Consider the following 26,762-nt stretch of genomic DNA (forward strand, 5'->3'; position numbering starts at 1 on the left):
GATAGGTGCATTCATCGTTCCTAATCATTTCCTTGGGATATATATTATCCTACAGATTTATACGCGTCTCATCATACGAGAAATAAAAATACTTATGTGCGCAAAATTATTACGTTAAATTCCTTATGATATTTATTCCAGTCGTTACTAACATTTCCCTAAGATCATATTTAAATAATGCTTAATGTATTCCAGGTATCAGTAAGAAAATAACTCATTTCTTCGTGTACATTGAAAGTTGGAATGTCTAAATAGTTATTATAAATATATTTCCTATGGATAAAAAAAACCTTAATTACATTAACCATTAATTACATGACTTGTTTGCCTCTTTCTTACCATTTTAAGGCACATTTAGTATATGTTTCATCCTTCCCCTTTCACTGAGAGGCAGTGGCGGTTTGCCCATAAGGACTCTCGGACGCCGCCCCTCCCAAATATTTGAAAAAGTAAAAAAAAAAAATATCCATTAATTTATAATTATACATCTGATTAATCAAAGCGTTTTTTCAGTCCCATACATCGAAAGTGTTGGAAAAACACGAAAAGAAATAGCGCGAGAAGTTCGTATTTGTAGCCGTGGGGCGCTGGCCAGAACGTCCCAATCCATCCCCATGCAGTTATATGGAGAGTGGTAGTGGTGGGGGCCGCTGGTGCTATGACGCGTCTAACGTTGTGTCTTATGGAACTCTTGGGACGTCGTCCGAAAATGCGCAGAGCGACGTGTGAGTTGACATCGCTGCGCAGGCCGGCGGGCGTACAATCTGGCGTCTACTTGGTGCTGCCACAGAAAAGGGACGTACGGAATCAGAATGGTCACTGTACTGGGTGTAGTTATACGATTTTAATTTTTAATTACTGGTAGGTATTGCTACAGTAAATAAATTATCCCATTATGCTTGCGTTTTTTGGTGTTTGAATTCCGGAACACATAAAATCCAACCAGTTAAAGGCCGTATTGACGAAGGAAAACTATTCTCGAGTATTTGACACAGTTCTGTTATGATTACGAATTTCAAGAACCTTGGGGAAACTAATATTATAATATTTAGGCCTTAACAATGTATTCATATCTTCCCGATGATTAGAAATACGGTACCTATTTTTCAGATAAATTTATCAAAAGACCTGCAGTATTAGGAAAAATCAGTTAACATTCCCCACTGATTTATAATTTAAGAAATAGTTGCGTGCGTGAAAGGGTGAAGGATTAAATATGATTTAAATCGTTAAGCGTGACTTTAAATAGAGTCATTCAATTAATGTCATGAAGTGCCGCGTACAATGCACCTTTTGTGTGTAGGTTCATCATTTTTCTAGCCGTCCTTGTTGTATTAGTTCATGTTCACCTAATTCCTCAGTGGCAGAGCGGTAGCTATCTGACGGAAAATGCCCACTTGGGTCTGATTTAAGTGGCCTCGAAGAGTTCATATCAGTGAGGAAATCCTTACAGCTCCCATCTGTGGCTCAGTCGAGTCGTCTTCTTTTACGATCTAGAACTTATTTTCTGTTATATCATGGCAATGATTTCGAAGACACGGTTATTCCAAATGCGACCCGTTGGCGTCTCGTGTGTTTACCACATATGAATCTTAGACTCAAGGAGATGGTCCGTGACGTCCTTTGTTTGCGTGAATGCCTTTGCTGACCTTAAATTCGTCCCTCAGCTGAATCAGCATTAGTGGACCACGACTTCTATCTCCCTTGAGTCGTCCTTATAGTAACGGCAAGACTCTCGGAAAGAACGGAGTGAAATGAGTTCAGACATCATTTTCGAGGAGTTAATTGTGCGTAATTGGCGATTAAGAAGTTTCTTAGTGCTGTGTGTACATTCAAGAAGACAATTTTGAATTAATCAACAGTGCTCGTTTTTTTAAGGGAAATATAGGGAAAAATTGTCCCAATTCTGTGTCCAGGCACCTTGTTCTTTTTGGTCGTATTTTTCGTCGGCCTATTTTGTGTCGTCCCTTGTTTATTTATAGACTAGTGCCCTTGCCATGTGTTCAATCAGAAAGAAATTGTTGTCCAGCGCTGATTTCAACGAACGTGTAATTGATCACTTTGCTGGACAAAATGAAAGAAGGATGGACTTTTGCAATACAACTAAAGGCCTGTGAGTATTTCCTATTTTGTTAAAAATGTGTGAGAAATGTTTAATTGTTGATTTTAAATCATACTGTATTCAAGAAGTATCGCGAACACCGCCATCAAAGTTTACATCTGCAAAGCAAAGCGCGGGCATTCTAGTAGTGTTTGTTGCCTAGTGGAAGTCAGTGACACTCTCCTCCCTCCTCAGGTGTTACAAGTGTCATTGCTACCTAAATCATTGCAAATGTTGTATAGATTTGACAAATAACGCATTATTATTGCAAAACGAACAACAGAAGTGTATTGCGGGCATATCCGCACGAAGAATGTAGACGCTAAAACCTAAAGTTACGTATTTTCGTTTGTATTTGCAAAATATCGCAGCAAATATATTTTTATTCTTCAAGATCATTGATCAGTATCATCGAGAGTCCGGACTAAGCCGATCCGTATGACCGAGAGTCTACTGCATTTAGTATTTATTAATCAAGCTTTATTAGGAAAACTAGGTATTTTTGTTGAAAAAAAACGGAACGTATGGCATCACAGAATTTAATTCCTATATTGCCGTAAAAACTTAATAAAATACACGAAATATTAAAAAATTATGACCCCCCGGTGGAGTGCGCCCCCCCTAGCATTTGACTCACGAGCCGCCACTGCTGAGAGGTCAAACTAAGTCTTTCCCGTTTTTTGTTTCTTTTTTTCAGCTAGAGTCAGTCGTAATTGGCGCCTAGTGATATCATACATGTCAATGTCCTCTACATTATTATGTATGAGTGGTTTCGCACCAATAATAGAACTTACACACACGTAATGAATACTTTGTGGCAGTCTTACGGGTGAACAAATACTGATCATTAGGTATCCTACAAACAAAAAACTACGCATGCATAGTTTTCATCCGATAAAAATATACTTTGTCGGGTACCTGATGACTATTTCTGCGCAATTGATAAAAACGATATGTATTAGCAACAAAATATAAAGCTTGTGATGTAGCGATTTACGGTACGGAAACTTAGACGACGACGAAAGATGGACAAGAAAAGAATGAAGGCAAGCGAGATATGAGTATAAAAAACAACGGAAAAGGTGAGATGCACGGAGAGGTGAAGAAGTGCTATCAGTAGAGGAGATATTTGAGGAACGAGGGGAGGAGAAGGATAAAGGTAAGGATATGGATAGAATGAAAGGGCCCTAATGCGAATGGGCGTTACTGTTAATTTAAGTGGTAAGTTCAAGTTGGGAGGGGCGGAGGCGGGGTAGTTCGAAAATTCTTTCATGTAATCCAAAATTAACAAGATACCTTTCATTACAATAATATATACTCCCTTTTTCATTTCGGAAGGGCAGGTAAATTTTTTTTTCATGACCACCATAAATGATTGACTCACAATCATAATGCCACGCTGATGTTGGGTGCTTCATTTTTCTCAAGAAAACACTGAAAAATGTATGAATATTCCCCAGAAAGAAAAGGACAACATTCCCTACGACACAATGCGGCCTGAAAACTTGCCATTTTTCTCAATGCTAATAAATATCTTGCTACTTCTTTCAGTGAAAAATTATATTTATCTTCAAAGTAATTCAAGGCAATTCAATTGCTCATCTGAAAAATATAATGCAAGAATTACGTTCTCTTGTAAAACAATTTCTTTGCCGGTGGTTTTTCTAAGGAAAAATTAAAATATTCCTTGTTATTTTATATTATCAGTACGGGAATAAGTTACGGTATTCAAAATGTAGGCAACACTTTTACTCTTGAATATATACTTAAACTTGGGGAGTAACTGATATTTCACTTGTAAACATTGAAAAATGTCTAAAAATTCTTCGCCCTCGACACGGGTGAACACGAGCATGATAGTAGCCGTGATGCAAACGACAATAGTAACATTGGCGTATATATTTTCTTATTTTATCAAGACCATGTTGAGAAAAAAATATTGGAGCATAAAGCTCGAAATGTTCTGAAATTTTTATTTGTACTATACGTTCTGTATATATTCACCAAACGATTCGGATGTCCCTCTCACGATGTATTACTCGCCAGAAAAATCCTTAAATTCTTCTCTGCTTTCTTCGATGGTGGAATTGTTTGGTTGCCGGGGGGGGGGGGGGGGGGGGGGTTCACCGGGACCTTCCTACGTCTGTAATCGTGGTTGGGGCTCTTAGCGAGGGTTAAAGTAGTCAACTTGCACCATTTGCACGACCCGATCAAGTCAAATTGATCGCATGCGGACAAGGAACGCGTAAGCAATACGCGAAGGTCGACTTCGGAGAATAACAGAGACGGCTGCGCCAGGTATGTGGACCGACTTTTGAAAGTGACTGTACACCTGAGTATCAGTCGCCAAGCCCAGGTGCCGTGTGGAGAAGGTCCTTTTCACTCTCCTCTTTTGAAGAATTTCTTCTTTTTTTACACCATTTCTAAGGTGTTTTCATTTGGTTGCTGGGGAATGCCGTGTATTTCAAGGTCATTAACGCGAGAGTATTGCTCTTGGTCGTCTAACCTCTTTTCTAATTCACTCACTCAAGATTTTAAGCCAACATTGTCTTGCCTAAGCAAGTCTATTATCGCCAAATATTCAACAATCTGAGTTGAGTTTTCTTGAAGCACTTAAGTATTTTCATCTAATCTATTGTGCACAAACTCAATAGCCTTGTTCAAGTCCAATTCCATGTGTTTCCTGTCCTCTTTAGCTTCTTCTAGAAGGTTTATAATATGAGAGATACTAGCAGTGTCTGTATCCGCCAGTGGAACTACTGTCATGCTCTTACGTTTTTTCGCAGCACAGGTAGGACAACGCCAACTTTGCTTCTCAGCACTAATATACTCAATGTCCTCTTTGGACAAGTGAACACAACTTCGGTGACACTGGGTTTGACATTCACTGCAGGTAATCCTTAGCTGACGTTTAAGCACACTTGTATTACATTCACTGCAATTAGCCATTTTAAACTGCAGTTTCAACTTAATATTAGTAACTCGAGCTTCTAAATTGAGTAGGAAGTTATCCTCGTAATTGAATGCACTTATACTCTGGACGCAACTGAACACATCACTGAGGCACCTGCCTGTCTCGAGCGAAGCACCAGCCCACGTCTGTCTCGCGTGGAAGCTCAACCATGACTGAGTATAAGCATCAGTATGTTCTCAGCTATCAATAGATTATGAGGTCAAAATGGATATTTTTGTCTCCAGGACCGAAACCAACTTACTGAGGCCACTGACTTCTTTGGCTTCCATTTCTTCCATTGGCTCACATTGGCTACATAAACAGATTGCTCTCCTAAAAGCATGTCTGATACTTTCAAATCCCAGCACATTATTCAATTGTTATCTGCATGATGGAGAAGCTCCTTGTGGTCATTTTTCCTTCAGGTGGACGGAATGACCAACCATCATTGATGCATATATGCCACAAGGGGCGCAGCTAGGAATTAAGGCTGGGGGGGAGTTTAGATGCAACTACCGTATAAGTGTGTGTAAGAGGCGCACACGTGTAAGAGGCGCACCCCTGTTTTGAGGATCGAAGCTATAAAGAAAAAAAATTTTGCGGCATTTTATTTTATCTTATCGTGCGGTTTTGCAGACGTATGCCTGGAATTTCGACAGTTAGCGAAATTTCCTCTTTCAGTACCATTTGAAAGAGGAAATTTTGATAACTGCGGCGGTAATAACGGCATAAGAGGGAGTAGAAAGAGTTCCGATCCTCTCTTCGCATACGCCATCGCTCTACGTTGCTTGTCCTACTCACGAACAATTTTGTTTAAAAGCTCTCGCAGAAGTATTGCAAAAGAATTGCAGCCATGGAAAATTTTAAGGAAAAACACGACAGGCACATAGCATGAACCTTCCCAAGAGATTGGAGAACAATCGGGGCAATCTCAGCGCCGTAGGATAATAACCACGTCGTAGATTTAAGGCCCCTTGCACACACACCGATTTTGGACGGCGGGTAAAATATCGGCCGTCCACATTCCAATAGTGAACAATGGGAGAGCATTGGAGCTTGCACACCTACCGACCACGCGCCGGCACCGGCAAAATGCCGGTTAGCTGCCGGCCATTGTCACTGTGGATCGCCGGCGCCGGCTCAAAAACATAGCAACTTATCGTTTGACCGGTAAAAATCCGGCGTGTGCGCAAGCATCGCTTCGCCGGTAAAATATCGGCCGATATTTTACCGGCCGTCCAAAATCGGTGTGTGTGCAAGGGGCCTAACGGAACTACACTCGGCCCTCCATCAGCCAATGCCTCTGCCGTTTTTTTCCTTTCCGAGGCTCCACAGGAAAATAGGAAAATATTAAGTTACAGGAGAACAATGGAAACGTGTTTCATCCCTACCCCATCTCACCAACTGACCTTTTTCGGTCTACCAGGTTCAATTTTCCGAGTTTCTGGAGGTCAAATGCTAGGCGAGTCACCTTCTGAGCTTGGAGATATCTCGATATCTTTCAGCAATGAGGAACTTGTATGGGTCGTAGATTGCTCTAAAAACTATTTTGAATAAGTCAAATGGATACATTAGCTCGCAAAAATACCTTCAGTTTCTCCATTCAACATCAAAAGAAATAAAAAAATTGCATTTAAAATCGAGAAAAATTTCTCTGAGCCGACCACTGCGCGAAGACACCCGAGCGTTGCCGAGGCCAGGCGTGACGTCATAGGTGCCTAAACAACCGTAGGGAGTAGGGAAATACGCTGAGCGCATGGTGTAAAATTTGTTTTGAGGGAGTATTTAGCCGCTCATTGTCACTTTATTTTGTTCTGTTATTCTTGGGCAAGTTTTCCTATTGCTATTGTGCCTAGATTATTACTTGGGATATTAATAATGCGGCATCGGGATGATGAAGTACAAGTGTTTCACTTCGTGTGTTTTGGTTATCAGAAAAATGGATGATAACGTTGCCACTCGTTCGAATAGTACACCTGAAATTCATCTACGTCTACATAATACCCCGCAAGCCGCCTAAAAGGCGTGTGGCATGGGGTGTTAGGACACCAGCCTTTTTTTAGGACACCAAAAATTGATGCCACGACCCTCATGGAATTTGTTAAGACAAATTATTGCTATGCGTCGGCGGCAAATCGAGTTGTAAAAGAAACTTGTAATACTGGAGGATAACGATCGTAAGCTGTGCTGTTGACATTAGAGTAAGCTGTGCTGTTGAATTTGGCAACGCCGGATTAACGGAGAAGGTAGTCCTATCCGTCCTACGGTACGAATTCACAGCAAAACAGTCTGCACACAATCCACATGTGAGATCGCGAATCGGTTCCGCTGCCAACACACACACAAGCTACAACCTATTTCAATAATATAGGTAAATCCATAAACAATATACTAGCATATACCATAAAAATATAGTGGGAAATAGGCAAATACTCTTATCAAAAACTGGATGTCACTATCACATTCTTATATTCATCACGTACAACTTACAATAACAGAACTCGTTATGATGAATACAACTATTTATTCACTGATTTAAACCCTTAAATTAGCCCACACAAGTGATATTTCTCACTACTATTCGTTGAAATAATGGAATAACAAACTTCACACACAGTTTTTATTTCAATAGCGTGATCGTGAAATGTCATATCTACGGTGAACAACGGAGATTAGCACGCCACTGACAATTTTTACACTACTGTTAGACATTTATCGATAGTGTAATAGCACTTTTTACAATTCAATCACGATGGAACACTGATAACTCTTGGCCGATATTTTTCAACCTTGTCAAACTTTGTGCAATACAACCACTGGCACTGTGATTATTAGCAGTAGCTTAACGGGAGATGTCACGTTGAAAATAACACTATTTTGGCACAAAAATGTTCCTAGATGTCTCCAATCAGCGAGCAAAAGTTGCATTGACTGGAATTCATCCCATAACACAAGCACAGACAGTCCTAAACGACGAATTCTCCGTTACCTACGAATAAACGGATGAAGTTATTGTATATAAAAGCTAAGCGGACATTAGTAAACATCAAAATCGTTCTAATTACATACATAAATGAATGATATGCCGTCGATAACATCAACTTACAATTTACGTATCCCCCTTCCAATGGCCGTGGCTCAGACTCCTACAACGATGTTTATTTAGGTATTATCAAATTTTTGGTTTAACTGCTCCACTTTTATATTTTATGCCCTTACTCAGATATTAATATTATAAATAATGCAAAATACGAGGGCTTCCAAGCCTCTATCGTCGGATATTTATCTTTAAATATAAAATAATCAACACGTCTAGCAAACGAAGCTCTCACAACTGCTGGCAACTATTACAAACAATCACAACAATAGCTTCGCGTGATGTTTAGGCACCTTTGACGTCATCGAGGCTTCGTCGGCAGTGGCTTGGGGGGTGAGGGAGTTTTTCCCGCGCTTTAAAATTCGTTATATTTATCATTAAATATCTCGCAAAGGAAAACTCAGATTTACATGCGGTTTTCTTTGTTGTATTCAGAAAATAATTTTCTGTCCGCCAATGAAATAAAAAAAAATGCATGCAAGTTCCTCATTGTAAGACACGCACGAGGTTCTAAAAAGAATTAGAGCTAACGCGATATATATCTGACAGCATTTAAGTTTTTTTGAGCTCTAATTGATTGACACAAAGATTTATATCTAAAACAAGGCTACTAATATTCAACATAGTCCAAACAGCACAATTTCGGAAGAAACAAGGGTAGCATAAGCGCATTCAAACAAGACGAGACGGACTGGAAACTGCTGGCAACGCAAACTGCGTATATCACATTGCTGCACCTTCGCCCCTTCGCACTAAAGGCAACGACGTCACATGCAAGATCGGACGTGTTCTTCCCTTGCTCCTTCGCTCATAGCCTCGTAGCTTGAAATACGGAGGGGAGGGAGCGCGCTCCTTCTCCTCGACCTCTCCTTCAGCGCTCTTCACTTATAAGCATTTCCGATTTCTTCTGTCCACCATTTAGTCCTACAATGAACACACTCGTTCGATTTTTTTTAAACCGCAGGTTTTGACACCAATATAATTTTCAGTTGCAAAAATCCTCATATTAGCGTCTGAAGGTGATTTTTGAAAAATCAGGTGCTCAGCGTAATGGAAATTGCTCGGCAGGACAGATGTTGACTATTAACCAGGTATGTCCTTCAAAACGACGCGTTTCTATACGTTTGATAAGCGATTACACTATGCAGTATAAATGCCGCGGGATTCCCACTCGTGGCAGTAAATTTAGCGCGCGCTCCGGAGCGAATCACCCCGCGCGATCTTTTCAATGTTCACCTCTGGGGTACCGACGTTACGGCGCGATGGTTGCAAGAAATTCATACAGGAACATTTTAAAAATACGTCACTAAGGGATAAACTCCCCTGCCTGCCGCTTGATTTTTACCAAGGGTTTCAGATGTCAGACTCACGCTGAAAACCAAGGCCACTCAGTTCCCCTTGGACTTGCGACCGGTGAAGGGGAGGGGGGGAGATAAGAAGTTTGTGTAAGAGGCGCACCCCCTTTTCGGCTGCAATGTCGGGGGAAAAAAGGTGCGCCTCTTACACGCGCTTACACGGTAATATTAGGGTGTGTGGGGGTTTGGTATACCCACCAGGATAAGTGGTAGGTGCGAGATTAATAAATTGAGGAATTTTAAGATAAACGGTTCAAAATGGTGAGTTTTATGGCTTTCTGAGAGATATATTATTAATCCTTACACTATTCTATTAGTAACATCAATCCAATTAAGTAAAATGGGTTAAACTTAAAAATTTCTCTGAGTTCTGGGGGGGGTTTTATCCCCCAAAACCCCCCTCTCGCTGCACCACTGCATGTCACAATTGTTCAGTACATCTGCCATCAGGATTCTTTTGTAAGAAACAGCAAGCAGTCACTGTGCACGAACGGAATATTTATTTATTTATTCATGTATTTATATAATCATTTATTTATTTCCACACCCCTGAAAACAGCACTATTAGGGATTAACATTGAGGTTAAGATAACATTTAACAATCAATTGTGCACAAACATCTGGATAAGGGCAACTTTCCCAGGTGGGACTTGAACTTGCGACCTTTGGTCCGGCAGGCAAGGATTTTACCCCGCCGTCACTGAGGCCGGCTAAAATATTGATTTGACCCTAAAATCATTGTGCATCACTTCAGCACACTAGTTAGGCTTTCATAGAAAAATATTGTGTTAATATGAAGCCCTTTTTTCTGTGGAATTTAATCAGCGTTCCCACTCAACCGTGAAAACCTTAAAACCGTGAATAAGCCGTGAATTTCGTCAACAGTGAAAAAACCTGGAAATAGCCGTGAATTTCGTCATTAAAACCTTAAAAACCTCTCAAACTTGATTGTAGAACTACGGTGGACAGATCAAAAGAAAAATTGATGCTTGGATCATGTTTTGAGGCCGAGTCACGTGCGGACAGTCCATGCATCTATCTGCACGTGTATATTTGAAGCGCAAATATTGGTCCATGTGTCATGACGACACACAGACCCTAAGGCTGTGATTGGAAGACCTTTAACGAAAGTGATCATTAACCCTGGCGAAAAATCAGACACCTCCTCACCTCCCTGTCACCCTCTATATTCCCATTCAGCAACCTTTAGCCGGCCCTAAATTTTGCTAACGATTGGTGACGTTGTTAGAGCACTCATTGCTGCGTTTGCATCCTCGGTGTTTATTGCATTTGCTATATTTTTAGTTAACTTGCAGCCAGTGATTTTTATGTGATCAGTATTTCTTCCTAAAATGGCTTATAAATGGGGGTATACGAGTGGTATAGGAGGGGGTTTAGGAGGTGGTATAAAGAGCTGCCACAAAAATCTGGAATATGGGTTTCCTTTAAAACAGTGGCATATCCAACGGGAACCAAAGGTAAATCGTGCCGTTGTTCAGTAAAACAACCCTTAAACTTGTCTTCGACAAGTCGCTGAATAGCCTCCATTGGTCTGGATCATTCTTAATCGCTAATTCCCTCATCAGTCCTTCAATATCAGAGCAGAAAATCAGATCATCATTTTCATCATCCATTAAAAAAATTGAGTGGGGGTTGACTGTCTGCCTCTGTAATAAGAAAAATTCACACTATCGCCCAAAAGATTCTGCTGCTGCAAATGCGAGCCAAGAAGTTGTGCTTTACCCTTTGGTAAGTCTAAATCTTGTATTAGATCACTTAGGTCCTCGTGTTATGGGATGAGGTGCCCTTTTTGACTAGTCTGGGGTTCTACATCAGGGCTGTAATATTCATCTCGGCGGCTAGGACCTGCTTCCACTTCCCGTGTAGCTTCGTTCGCTAAGACATCAGAATCGAGGGTGCTAGTAGCTTGAACTTTAGGGATAGGAATAGCATCAGTATGCTTCACCAGGTGAATTGCTGACGATAAATTCAGATAAATCATTTCAGGATTGTTTTTTTTTAAACCCATAGTGTCAGTTTTGCAAAAATAGCAATGCTTTAAATTGCGAGTGGGTTCAACTCAAACCATTGGCACTCCAAAATTTAGGGAACGATTTACCCAGTTTAGCCATTCACAAAGACTTCTATGACAACTACTGCAACAGAATTTTACACCCGAGATAAAGTTAATAAGATTTCCGCACAATTGCAGTCATCGCTTTCCTTTGGTCTTTAAACACTAAATCTCCACAGGTGTTACAAAATGAATTGGGATGATTTTTGCAGGATCACTGAATGATCACGAGAAAACACTTAAGCGCTTGCAAAATAACACGCTAAATCGAACACACGCTAGAAAAATAAAGAAAGAACTTGGAAGATTATAACCCGACACGCAGGAAAGAGTGTGACGTACTGAATAGACCACTGGTTTATTTCATTGATGAACATCAGCAAGTGCGACTGCCAAGACACATGAAGACACGTCAAAACGTGTCCAAGCGTGTCAAAACATATGGTGAGTAACTTACAGTGTATTTCCCTATTTTCCCCAATGTCTTTGCAATGTATTTCCCAACCCTTTTCCAATGTATTTAATGGAAAGGTCTCAGTTCTTACTGTAAAAGTAAGGAGGACAATGAAGTCAAATCATGAGCCCCCAAACGCTGTTACAATAATGTTTTGACAAATCTGATTTGGTTCAGATTTTTTGGCAGCTCTTTATTCCACCTCCCTTCCCCTCTTATTTTTCCCTTCCCCTGTTACTTGAATACCTTTCTTTATTCAGAAAAGTTGTTTTGCATGGCACTTGAGTTTTTAGATTTGAATGATATTTGGTTGCTACATGTGGTAAATTCCCAGTTAATCGTTCCATTCGTGCACATTAAGCCGGCCCTTATTTTTCAGAATTGCAAAAAGTTATGTTTTCCTAGTCTCAAAATGATCCAAATGAGGTTTGTATTCACATTTTAAAATTTGGTTACTTTAAAACAACGGCAACCCGTGCCCCAAGGGCCCTAAGTACTGAGGACCCTCGATTGAGTTTTTTGGAGCAGAAAAAGTGCTATTTCTATGTAAAACGTAATAGTAAAGCCCTTTAGACTAGAATTATCTCTCCACTGTCCGTGAACTGACTGCCTCGTTTCTTCTTCCTGGAATATTTCTATCTACTGTTGGAGCCTTGGAAGCCCTGCTCATCTCCTTCATTGCTTTATAATTCACAGACACAATTGTATCACATGCTTATAATATTTTGTACATAAAGAGCATTTTGGAACTTGCTGGAATGGTTCGCGGCCGTATGGTGGCAACAAATTAAGGTTTAAGGGGTCGGTACCCAGTGCATAGGATGGCACTGAAGGGTTAAAATTGAAATTGTAGGCTTAAACAACATTAATCATGACACAAGGGGAACAACCTGTTCAATTCTGTACCACTAGCATGTAAACATTGTCATCAGGAGGAAAGTCTTTGTCGAGGGAGGAGAGGGGGTGGAGGGGAAGTCTCTAGTGAGTGGTGCAGGCCATACCTGAGCGGCGCCGCGGTGCGGCGTGGTGCCCAGGGGGGTGGAATTGCATTACGACGGACGACATCTCTTAAACGCTTACAGATAGGTCAAAACAAACAGAAAATCGGCCCTTAAGGACTTTACTTTTAGGTTATACATAGAAATAGCACTTTTTCTGCTCCAAAAACTCAATCGAGGGTCCTCAGTACTTAGGGCCCTTGGGGCGCGGGTTGCCATTATTTGAAAGTAACCAAATTTTAACATGTGAATACAAACCTCATTTGGATCATTTTGAGACTAGGAAAACATAACTTTTCGCAATTCTGAAAAATAAGGGCCAGCCTAGTGCACATTCATTGGCCACACACTGCACTGATAGAAAGAGTTGCTGAAATTTGTACCACAGGCTGATCCCTAAATTTGGAGCTACACTTTGAATCGTGACTGTCCGTCCACTGCTTGTCATCTTCACTTCCCTCCTGCTGTTGTCCACTGACATCACCAGAATCAGTGTTTTGTTCAAAGGTGCACTCACGTTAATACTTCAAAATTTTAAAACTGTTTTTCTAAACTTTCCATGTTTTAACTTCAATGCTGTGCCAAGTGTTCAATCAAGCAATATTAGGTTGTGTTGCTCCCACTGGCAAATAAGTTCGCAAGACTGTGCAACACACAAGCTATGACTACCTTTATAATTTGGCTGACTTCCATTTTCTGTATCATTCAATCAGGATAATTGGATCTGCAACCACATTTAATTGATGGTCAGAAAATGTAAACTGTGCTAATTTGACCAAGAACACCTAAACTAATTAGGTATTTCATGTAGCTTATTTCCTTGTTCAAGAAGCAGCGGCTTGTTCTCTCGTACTCTGATAGGTTAACCAATTTTTGATCCTCAGTAAGCTCATGAAAGTAGGACTGGGCTGAAATGCTGATGCCTTGGCTAGCGGGTGAACAGCCCAAAACATCCACTCCGATTATCAACCTGGCTTGTTGCCGAATCAATGGTGCAGATTTTGAGTCAAAATCTTGGTATTGTCAGCATGAGTTTGCATGTGCCACATTTTCCTGTATCTTCCTCTGTTTCTCTCTATATTGGCACAATTCAGATGTTTATAGTTGGCACAAAAAATATCTGCTTGTGTTTTGTTTGCTTTTCTGCTATTTTGCACTGCACTCTTTAACCTTTTCCCTACGCAGGGCGTGATTTCACGGCCTGAATTTTCTGATGCTAAAGGTTGAAGGATGGGTTTTCATGGCTTGAATTTTTCGAAGCAAAAGGCCAAAGGCCGTGTTTTCACGGTTTCGCGGTCAAGCATGCCAAGTGGGTCCCAACCGCCATTAAGGTCCCTCGGCACGAGAGGCCCGACCCTTTCCTATTGTCCGCGTGGGGATTATCTCGGCCCATTCCAGCACTTAGTGACCCACTCAAGGAAGGTGCTCATGGTCACTTATTTGTTTATAAGGTGGAATAACTAAAAACGTAAATGTTGCATATTTTGAAAATCAATGCCAAGAATTACATTCTGGATGTTTTGCTGATCGGTTCCAAATTTTAAACGGAACTATAGCGTTCATATTAACAGAGTTTATCATCACCTAGAACAAATTTTGGAGACGCTAAGGTTAGATGTTTAGTTGTTATTTTTAAAAATTACTAGCAAATTTATATGAGCGATAATGTGATGATTTACATCTAAAGATATACGTTACTCTGTTTGCCACATTTTAAGTGTACATTTGCGGTGAAATTCTATAAAATATCCGATTTAACTCCAATGAAAAAAGCCCACGTAATGTAATAAAATATGATTCTGTCAGTTCTTTGTCGTGAGCCGAAATTACAGCGACTATTTTTAATAACCTCTCATCAACCTTTGAATACAAACGTATTATAAATTAATTTCGCTATAAATTCTAATTAATGCATATCCTAAAAATTCGTAAATTTAATGTACAAATAAGGAATGTTTTACGTAGACACATGGTGTGAGAAGCATTCCATACCATTGCAGGAAAGAGCACTGCTCTACCCAGGTAATTACTCTCATACCTTGGTTCTCTGGTCAGGTTACATTTTGGTGGTCTGCCCTGTGCTTACTTCGGGACACATTAGCACATTAATTTTTTCTTGGAAAAACTTATTACCCTCTAACTGGCACATCTAAGAGTAGATTGGTGCAAGTAGCCTCCTACTTAAATTTGTGGAAGAAAATAACCTCACTCTTCTTGGAATAACTCATTTTCTTTTAAAAAATTTCTTGACGTGTATTCAAATATAGCCATTAACTCTCTGTTCGCATTCCGCTACCTATACAAGGGATGGTTTCTGTAAAACCCTGCTGTGCGATGCAGCCCATACCATGAATGGAAAGAGAACTGCTCTACCCAGGTAATTACTTTAATATCTTGGTTCTCTGGTCAGGATCCATGAAGGTGGTCTGCCCTGTGCACCTCATGGGCTTACTTCAGGACACATTAGAGCATTAACTTTTTCTTGGAAAAACTTATTACCCTCCAAATGGCACACCCAAGAGTATATTGGTGCAAGTATCCTCCTACTGAAATATGTATGTGGAAAATGATAACCTCACTCTCCTCGGAATAGCTCATTTTCTTTTCAAAATTTTCTTGGCGTGTATTCAAATTTAACCGTAAATGTTCTGTATGCATTCCCTTTCCTACTCCTGCAAGGATTGTCTTTCAAATGATGTTTCGGTGGAATTACATTTTTTCTTGGAATTATACAGCCAGGATTTTTTTCTTGAAGTGCCTTTCGATGGTTCCTTACAGCTTTCATTAGTTTTGCATACGTTCTCGACGTGTTCAGAGTTACTTGGACAAGTGGAGCACAAGGAAAATTTGCTGGATGGGAATTTGCTTGCACCGGGAAAATGTCCAGGCTAATTACGGATCAATCGATCCTGGAAATACTCACCAGAAGTGATAATGAAGACAAGGATAGTGTCTAGAAACAGTGTTTTGTATTTTTTCTTATTTCGTGCGTAATATGAATTTATATTTATCTAAGTGAAATTTTTTTATAAATATAATTTTGCAATTTCAAACCACAAATCTGTTTGATTCAAGTAGTTTTATGAGAATTTTTCGGGAAAATTTCTTCTAAAAAAATTCAAAATGTTTCATTCCCATATTTTCAGAGAACTCGTGGAGAGCAGACGCGAATGAGGAGTGTGGATTTGGGCATCATGGATGTAAAATATGTTAATATCATAAATCGTAAATACCTAGAAGTATGCTAGGAACATCGAAAGATTTCATTCCCTTTAAAGTATTTTTTGGCCTATGATCTAATGCCCTTTTGCTGAAAACCCTAAAAATAACCGTAGAACTTCGTTTAAAAGTTCCAAAGGCATTGCAAAATGAAAGGTATACATTGATGAACTGACATGTAATGCAATAGTAACAATTTAAAAAAAATTAAAAGCGAACTAGTAACAATAAACTGACCGCAAAAGTATGCCGTGATGGGCTGCCTGCGGGAAAAGGGTCGAGGATTATATTTGCCCAGTGGCCAAGGAAAGGGTCTGGCACCCCATTAGAAAAGGTCATTAAGTGGAGGGAGCGACCACCTGGACGATTCCTTGCCGAGAAACAACTCCGTCCAGGGAGAAAAAGAAATGCTCAAAGCCTTCGTACAGCCAAAAGCAATTTCCCGTGAAGGAGCTCGAAGCGAATGGGTTAAGCGAGACTATCTTCTTTGTACTCTTGTAAAAGGGAGCATTTAAAGACGTGGGTCGTTGTTGAATGAGCATCAAAGAGAAATTAGCATGTAGTTCAGTCAGAGGGCATAATCCTGGACTCAATATGTGTGAAGAAGTGGAAACAAAGATGCCAGTAGACAAGTGTGTGTGGTTGTGTGGGTGTTGTGCACAAGTTGTTCAGTTTTCGATTGGTGCCCTCTGAGAGCAAGCCTAGTTGAATGGATTTTCTGGACCATTTGGTAGTTATGCATCATTTTACTTCAAATATTTCTCTTGATTTTCTAGAATAACTCAACCTTTTGATGGCATATTAAGTGCTTGGCAATGACGTGTTTCAGCTTACCAAGTGAAGTTATATTTTCCTCTTACAACTATCGCAAAATAATCTTGGGAATATTTATAACAATGGGGAATTCCACTGAAAATGGATGACTACTAGATAAAAAATTTCCTCCACTCTGAAAATTACAGTGAAATTTCTTCTCCAACCTGTGCATTACTCATTAAATTCCACTTTGCAAATTGTATGGTAATCTTGCGCTCCAAACGACCCATTGCCACGTTTACTGAATGTAACATCAAGAGTCCAGTGAACAACACGTTTACATGGTGCCTGGAGACTATTTGTTCTACTTTTAGAAAACTTAAGTATGTGTCTCTCAATGCTTTTTTCGTAGCACAATTAATTTTTTATAGCAATACATGTTCATTTCATCGTCAGTAATGGTGAAGTTTTATACTGAATAATTGACTGGTTTAAAGAATGCATGCATACACACTGGAAGATGCAGCACAGTCTTCACAAGTAATGCTTATTACTTTTTCATCCTCCTCATCCACGGTGATTTCCACAGTATACACACAGTACACAGTTTTGTACAGTATCTCACTTTATGTTCTGGTGTCACCTTAGCCCCAACAGTGCAAACACTCAAATTTATTTTCAGTGGAACGTATCCAACTGCTGAATCACCATATGTCTCTCTTCCGGATCTAAGGAATGCTAAGTAAATTGGCGTTGAAATTTTTCCTTAGTATTTTTCCAAAACGTTAGCTGCACATATTCTAATGTTGTCAGTACACATTAAAAGCAATGAGTAAATGGCCGTAGTTAAATGAGATACAAACCAAGCTAAAGATTACCTGCAAACGAGATAGATGATTTGATTTATTTATATTTCGAATTTGTGGCTTCTCAACTCCGTGCTGAGAAATTTTCATTGCCGGAGAAGAAATAAGCGACCATTAATAAATCTACCTTTTGAATGTTCTCAGATTGTGCCTTTACGAAGTAGGAGTCAGCCATTTTGCAATATGTACACTGTAAAAACTGTATCATTGTGGCTCTTTGTTATCGTGGTTACTGTTTATTATTACCGTGGAGTGAATCTGCTTTCACGCTTTCTGATGTCACGGGGCATTCTTGTAGCGTGAAAGTATTTAGTAATTTTTATGAACTTTGAAGCTCTCTTGCTACAAGAATATTGAGAATTGTGAAGTAATATTTTGCTTATGGTGATAAATTTAACATGTATCTATGCATTTTAAAAATTACTATTTTAATTTTATGAGAGCACTCCATTATGCTTATGTGTGTAACTTTGAAATACCTGAGTACATAATTACTGCATGTAAAGTTAATTACTTTCTTACCTCTTTGAGTTAAACTTCCTAAAAAACTTCCTGAACTGTTTTTCACCGTTGCTACACAAGTTAATTTTAGGGACATGTGTGTTAACGGAGGAAAAATATGAGAAGTACAGTCCATGTTTACGCAAGGTATTATGGCTAGCGCTCTGTTTTTGTATGGTAGATTTTGCAACGCTATATGAATGGCATGTATCATCTTCTGGTGATCTTGGAAAGGCGTGAAAATATGGAGCATGAAATGGGAGTGTGGAGTTAAGGTATGTGGGAAGTGATATTTTTTTTTAGCTTTAGGGCTGGAAAATCTACTAACTCGGCCTCTTTTGAGCTGATAAATAATATCCTACAGGGCCTCAATGATAAACTAGTCACAGTGGGAATCTTCTTTGATCTCACCAAGGCCTTTGACTTGATCGACCACAACATTCTGCAAAATAAGGTAAATGCTCTTGGTATCACTGGTCCAGTCCAGGATTGGATCATGTCATACCTAAGAGATAGGCATCAAACAGTATGCTATCAATGCAGTAGCACCAACTCAAGTATCAAATCGAGCCCCATGAAATCCACAAGGGGAGTGCCTCAAGGATCCCTCCTTGGCCCTATACTTTTCCTGCTCTACATCAACGATCTCCCTACTCATTTGTCTCATTCTAAAATCACTCTCTACGCGGATGACACCTCGACCATCATTACTGCAAATAATGCTCAAAATATTGTTGACCGGACTAACCTCACAATCAATGAAATGCATCAATGGTGTAAAAGGAACAAACTGATAGTTAACAACCAGAAAACTGTCTTCCTCCAATTCCTACATAAAAACTCCTTCAAAAAGGATCTTATCCCTCACATAGACAAAATCTCACAATCCTCTGATGTTGACACCACAAAGTTCCTTGGACTTCAAATCTCCACCAACCTTGATTGGGCACCTCACGTACAGGTCGTACTCAAAAAAATCTCCGTGGGTATATTTATGATTAGAAGGTTGTATCCGATTGTATCAATGGATACTTTAAAAATGGTATACTTCGCGAAAATTCATTCCCATATCTCTTATGGCATTCTGTTTTGGGGAAACTCACCTGCAGCAAAAAGAGCCTTTTCAGCCCAAAAACAAGCCATTAAAGCTATGTACCATGTCCCTATTTGCACTCCCGGTAAAATCTTCTTTGCTAAATCTAAAATCCTCACCCTCCCTTCTTTATATATCCTTACATGTGCCTGTTTTGTCAAAGCTAACCCTTCCCATTTTCTTCAAAACTCTACCTACCATGATCACCTCACCCGTTCTAGAAATAACATCCATTCCAACCAATATTCCAGCTCTCTCTGCCTAAAAGGTCCCTACCACTCTGCCTCGATCCTATACAATAAAGTTTCCGATGAAATAAAAAATTGCAAATCACCTTCCGAATTCAAAAGGAGACTAAAAAGCCTCCTAGCTGAAAAATGCTATTACAGTATTAATGAATACCTGGAGGATGCATTATAAAGGAAATTTTCTAGATGGCAACTTGAATGCCTATAATTTTCCATACTTTCTGTTAGTATGTTTATAACCCTCTCAGCTCTGTTTCTAATGTTTTGTACATATAGTGAAATGATTATCTTGAGAATTCCCAAGAACCTGGAAAATTTTCAATCATGTATGTATGTTGGTATCTCATATTCAATCATGTACGTATGCTGGTATCTCATATTGACTTTAGCCTTGCAGATGTATAATTTGCCAATGGTGAAATAAATTTATTATTATTATATTATTATATGTTATGACTCTCCTCACCATCTTACGTTATGCTGACCAATTGGCCCAACTGTTCTCTAGGTCATCCCTGTCCACCTGCTTCGATGCTTGGCAGGGCATCAGCATTGCTCCTCCCCCTCCCCACAATCCCCTAAGCACAGCACCAAGGTGGATGGGCTCAACACTATGTATCCCATTCACTCACACTCTCCCGTAGGCATCATGATGTGATATGTAGATAGGGAACAGAAGCCAATCAAGAGCCGGTATCATCAGGGAAAATATTTATGTTTCTGATACCATTTTATTTGCTCAAATATTTATTCTGCTGGAGTGTAGTTTTTTTCTGTGTTGGATTCATTTGAGATTTCCCAAAATGTGGCATGAAATTTTCTAAAACTATTTTTGATTTTTTTAAATATCATAAGAACTCCAGAATACAAATATGTAGATGAGTTTCCAAAGAGACTTAATGGCGGAATACATTTCAGGCCTTGTTATATAATAAATGTTATGCCCTGATGGAAAGAAAATGCTTTTTTGTCTTGTATGCTTCAAATTATGGACAATTGTCTTGAAACAGCAGAATGTATTTTCAAAACCTCACATGGTTTGATTGTCAGTGTACATTTTCAGGTAGCCAGCCATCATGTGGTAGCTCACTATTTGTTGATGCATATTTGCCAGTGCTTGCTGATGTACACCAATATTGATTGACTTTGGCAATGAATAGTCGATCTCAAAAATGTCCTATTTCAGAGAAAAATTCAAGAGTTGAGTGGTTAAGAGATGTCCAGGCTGATGATGTAATGTGTCAATTCAATAAGCCATGCAATTGCAAAAGCTCTCCACAAGTCCCTCAAACTATGTATCCAGTTGATGTTGAAGGAACAAATGTACAATTTTTTCATATGCAGTTGATGGTTAAGATGCACAGCAGCACTGCTTGGCTCACCTTGGCCTACCCCAGCTATTCTAAGAACAAGAATGAACTCATCCAGTCAATTTTCTTGCGATAGTGGCAGATATCTTTCATTTGCAATCGGCACCCCACAGTTCACAAGGTGTGTCAACTGAAAGGCCAAAATTGCTAGGGACTTTCCAGAGATCTCGAAAATAATAATTAAGTGAACTCAATCTTCTGCTACCATCCATGTACCTACTTGGGCACAATAAGCTTTCCACAAATGCTGGACCATTATCAAATGATATGCTGCTAGTTTTTACCAATCATCTGGAAAATTATTGTAACAAAGAGGTTGGATCATTGTATGCCTACTGAGGAGTAGATATTTTCAAGGCTCGGAAATTCAAATCTCCTCCCGGAGATATTTTTGAATCTATGAAATAATAAATTGTGTCTTTTAGTACTTCATTACGTTTTACCATAAATGCATTGATTAAAAAGGGCTAAATAACACTTGTAAAAAATATAAGGCGTGGTCATGCAAAACTCGAAAGCTGATGACTCATTGAATTGACGTTTGATTGACTTTGAAAATGAATATAGTCAACCCCTTGAAAGTCGTCTTTTTGGAGTTTCAATCAACTCTACACTCCCTACCTATTCATGGTCAACCCTCATCTTGTAAGCATGCTACTGGTTTGGAAAAATTTACAGAAATACAAAATCAGTGACACACTGATTAGTGAGTGTGTGTCCGTGAGAAAATTGCTAGCAACACGTTTCCTTTTGTTTAATCATAAGCGAAGGGGGTCGTTTCCTGTGTTTACATTTGTAGTTGCTGCCTTAAATTGTCCATGTGATGAAATTTCAGGCTGTCAAGATTCCTCAATAGTTACCCTAAACTGATTATCTTTGAAGCTTATTCATTCGTCTTGTTTTCAGCGTATTGCATAGAAACCCTTCCATGTTTTATTTTGGCAATAGTAAGCTCCTAATGTGAATGATATTTACACCTCATTGCAATCAATTAACACATTGTACTGTCCCCAAAACAACTTCCTTATTATCTGGGAATATATGTTGTTGTATGGGCAATATTGCTGCCATCCATTTGAGTGCAAGGTGTAAAATATGATTTTAAATTGATGTATGATTGTATGGAAAACAGGCTTTGTTATTTTGTAATCCAAGGTATGCTCTTCCTTTCCTGCTGCTAATTTCCCTCCTCTGGTGTTGCGTTGCATTGTCCTCAGGTGTCAGTGGTGCAGGAGGAGGAGCGCGAGTGCTCATCATGGCTGGCCACGCGCTTCTCGAGGCAGCTGGTTGCCATGGAGTCGTCCGTTGATGCGGGGCCGTGGGTGACCGAGGGCCTGTGCTATGGCTGCCGCCTCACGGTAGCTGACATGGCATGATTGCGTTGCGCTGACTTTGAAGGGAAAGTTGATGGATAGTGTCTTCTCGATGGTTCATATTGAACTTGTGATGTTTCCTATTTCATGTGACATTTACCGAAAATTGAAATGTGAGAGTGGAAAGTAGTGACGTGCGTGGAGGATTTTATTTTGATCAAGCAGTCTTCTCGGAATCCCATCATCGGAAGAAGGCTGTGTCCAAATTATTGCTTGTTAAGCTCCTCACTTGTGCAGATACATAATGGGAATACTTTGGTATTAATGTGGAAACATTGTTTACCCCAATGTAATAGACATTCATTCATTTCTATGCATTGTCAGTATGTACTTGTTTAGGATATCATTGTGTGCCATCTCTCTCAGAGTTGAAGTGATGGCTCTTAGTGATTAAGTGAGGAACATCCCCCTCCCCCACTCCATGGCCATTCACTACTTTTGATTCTTTCAGTTTGCTATAGTGATACATGTACTATATTTTGACGGCAGTGAACTCAAAATTAGTGTGATCAATTTCTTATGACGAATGTTTCTTGAAACTTGAGCAGCCTGAATCTGAAATTCCCTAATCTGGGAACGCCCGTAATATGTCAATATCGACAAGGTGTTCTCAGCAGGAAAGAATGTTTTTTGCTGAATAATTGTGTTTGTCTTTACCTGCTGAGACCGTTTCTCAACTTCAATAGAAATTCTCCCTATTATGTGTACGTATCTGTCAACAACAGGACACACGGTTACTCTTATTGTACTTCATTGCCGTATGGGGTATGCTCCTGTGATTCGATGCTGACATGACTTGTTTTGTCCAGGTGGGAATTGGACCAGTATTCCTGGTGCTGCTGCAGAACAAATTGAAGACTGACATCATTGATATTGGAAGACTTTTTAAATATGTACTCCGTGTGTATTGAAAAAAATGATCACAAGAAATTTCTGTACAACCAGAATGGCAATAAAAAATTGAAGATAAAGCTTTGCATGACGCATTGTGTTGCTACTCTCTATGCGAGTATCATGGTGGTGTCAGAGGTGAGGCACTCGGTGAAGGAGCTGTGGAAATGGGCAGCGTCTGTTTCTTTTTGTTGTGGGCCGTGCAGAGAATGTGCACCCAAGGTACCCACCACCCACAATCAGTTGCTCCCGACGTGTTGCCAGATTGAAGCACTTGCATCACCTAGTGTGGTTGGAATTGAGAGGGTAGGTAGCAAGCAGCTCATTGAATCATATTATTCCTTTCAATTAGGCACTGTTGCATGCTAAATTAGGTAAAGAGTTGGAATAGGATAAATGTTTTGTAAAGCATGATTATTACAGCATAATTTAGTCTTTGAGTTGTTATTTTATCATCAATATTTCCTTTTATCTGTAAAACATTACAATTTTTTTACCATAGTTAAGTGGTGGAAAAAATAACGCACAGGTCATTGGTATCTGAAAGCAGTCAGATCAGGAACTACTTGTCTTCCAAAATTTTGCCCTCGTAATGCTCTCATGATACTGGGAATTTTAAAAGCTATATGCCCCTAATTAATGGGGAAATGATCATATCTGTTGCATCGTGAGAACGCGCAGAAGATCCAGCCATGAATCATTCCCCATATTCTCCAAAGTATGCTTTGCCCTCGACTCACTCACCTAGAATGGAGTTTACTCTCGTTGGGACATCTGTGGACACAGCAGCTGACATATTTGGCATTGAGACTGCTATGGGACACAATTTCTTCAGTGGTGTAGTGGGTAATGTAATGTGCAACAACACAGATTCCACGGATTGAAATTATAGACGGATGGTTTGGTGCTGCACACACACTGTGGACATTTTTCTGATCTTCAAACTCCACAAAACCTATCACAATGTCCAGAGGATGTTGCATGGCCATTAAATTCTTACGCTGTTATTTATTCGTTGGAATTGAACTACAATCTTGCACAACCATTTGGGCAGTTGCCTGTGGAGCAAATTTTGACTACCTTTTCCGCATCGTCCAGCCCCAATTCAAGGCTCCCAACATTAGCTGCGTGTGCGATCATCTTCCCCCCTGAAAGGTAAAACTCCTCGAGTTCCTCAAATCAGGCTGAATGTGTATTAATGAGCCATCTTGAAACCTCCGAGAAATTGGTTGTCTGTTTTCAATTCAGTATTGCAATGTACTGCTCAATATATCCTATAATAGTTTCCCAAGGGTTAGATTGGAAAACCTTGACATATGGCATATGAAAAGAGATGTGAAGCCGAATTGATTTAGGTGACGGATATTATTACATCCAATTTAAGCTTCAATAATTTCTTTTGTGTGGATATCCGAAACAGTTGATTAATTTGGCCACAAACCAATTGCTCTCATGCTGAAATGAGAGGTGTTAATAAACGTTTTTGAACTTTGTAATTTCTTTTTAACTTTCTTTTAATCACATAGATGATCCCTATGAATGCATATTTGATTAAGATATTAATTAAAAATTATATCTTTATTAACCCATTTATGCCATGAAGATTTTTTTCAAAATGTATTATTTTCATCCCTGAAAATATAATTAAACATCCTATCTTATGCAGGAAAAAAATTTCTTAATCCAATAGGTATGTCTTAAGATACATGTGGGCACTTGAGGGATCAAAAATGTACATTGATATTTAATTGTGTTTATTTGCTTGGTTTTGCTGAATAATTCATTACAAGTCTTCATTGGTAGCTTTTAATATTTAAATTTGGATTTTTATGCATCAAATAATGTAATGTTTACTAAGTATTATTTTGCGTAAAGTGTAAATATGCTTTTGAAAATTTACTTCATCAAATTAAAATCTTTAAAGTGAACTGCAGAATCTAAAAAATGTTTTTGCATTAACTTACTTATAACGTTATTAAGAGTTACCTTTGGAACAGAATTAAGCCTCTGTTTTACCATTAAATAACACGTTTTAATGTACATAAGTTACACATCATGAATATGTAGAACTCACTGGTGAAATGCATGGAAAAATTCCTGGTATAAAGATACCTAACACTTTTACTCGGTTATACAACAGAGTTGCCTTCTCTTTTTACACATACTTAACTTTTCACCTCACCCTATACAATAAGATTGCCAAGGCAATCTGTCTAAAAATCATTAATAAGAATCAGTATTATTGGAGTTCCTAGTTTTTGGAGTTCCGAAATGTCCAATAATGAAGAGTATGCAATCTTGTCTAAATTGCAGCATTGTGTCCCTGTGTCCCGGTTTTCTATATTGTAGCCATCCCCGTACAACTGATGCATCCAAGTCCCACGTAAAAATAGGTGAACTACCATTTTTTATTTCTAATTTTGGTCCTGTAATTTGGTGGGAATTTATGGCATAGGTCCACACGGCTCATGGGTCATGTGGGAATTGTATTCCGCAATCGCCGCTGGTATTGGAACATTATTTCTTTTTAGGGGACAGAATAACAAACAGCAGTTTTCATTTCATTATGTATACAATTAGTCATCATGGTAACCACAATATTATAATTCCATCTCGTAATTTGTAAGAAACTATCTGATTTAACCTGAGTCTTAACTTTTGAATGGTCTTTTTTTTCTGGAGGGTTATTTATAATATAAACTTTTGATTCTATTTTCACAAATTAGGTATTCCAGTGCCACCCAAGGCTCTCCGTATCAACTCTCTAATCAGCTAATTTTCTGATGTGAAGAAGAAGTCAAAAAAATTTTGGTACCTGATGGTAGTTATCCACTCAGTTACAGGTTATCCATACTGTTACGAGTTAATGTCTGTTTGCAATGAATGTTTTTTGTGGACTGGAATGGAACATGTACAAATGCATGAACCAAATTAGAACAGGTTCTATTTTCTGTGCATGCATTAGCACAAGTTGGGCGGTTACATGGTACATTTTGGCGTTCATTCTCGCGTTCATAAATTCAGACATCATCATGTACGTGTGGATATACCGTGTAAACAGGCATTTATATTTTAATAAAATTCTGGTTTTGAAGAAGGTAGCAAAAAACATGTGGAAAAGAATTTTTTCTCTAAGCATGAATTTTGTATATGCAGTACACTAGAGCAAATGAACCACGGATCATTGTATGATATTATTCTTTTTAATGTAAAGCCACAAGTATTATTTTATTTAGCAAGAACTTATGTCAATGGTTTAACACAAGCTTGGAAAAATACAAGAATTGGCCTGAGAGCCTACGTTGAGGCTCTTTTCGTCACTCGTAAAATATTGAAATAAAATTATTTGTAGTAATTATGAATGGTTTGCGGAATTCATAGGAATTCTTTGCATTAATTGACACTGCTAACGT

At 39.1% G+C, this 26,762-nt stretch overlaps 1 protein-coding gene across 3 annotated transcripts in view; it reads left to right on the forward strand.

Moving 5' to 3' along the window:
• LOC124162077 (cytoplasmic tRNA 2-thiolation protein 2) overlaps positions 1–23,360 on the forward strand; it is a 61,867-nt gene extending 38,507 nt beyond the window's left edge. For 2 of the 3 annotated variants that reach the window (XM_046538436.1, XM_046538433.1), the window contains exon 8: positions 22,303–23,360. In XM_046538436.1, coding sequence (XP_046394392.1) covers positions 22,303–22,461 — 159 coding nt within the window. In that variant the 3' untranslated portion in view covers positions 22,462–23,360. Of the gene's footprint in view, positions 1–18,555; positions 18,650–22,302 lie in introns of all 3 variants that reach the window. The other variant, XM_046538435.1, reaches the window with a different exon arrangement.
• Positions 23,361–26,762: the final 3,402 nt, after the last annotated feature.

This window comes from Ischnura elegans, chromosome 7 (genome assembly GCF_921293095.1).
Source record: "Ischnura elegans chromosome 7, ioIscEleg1.1, whole genome shotgun sequence".
NCBI lineage: Eukaryota > Metazoa > Arthropoda > Insecta > Odonata > Coenagrionidae > Ischnura > Ischnura elegans.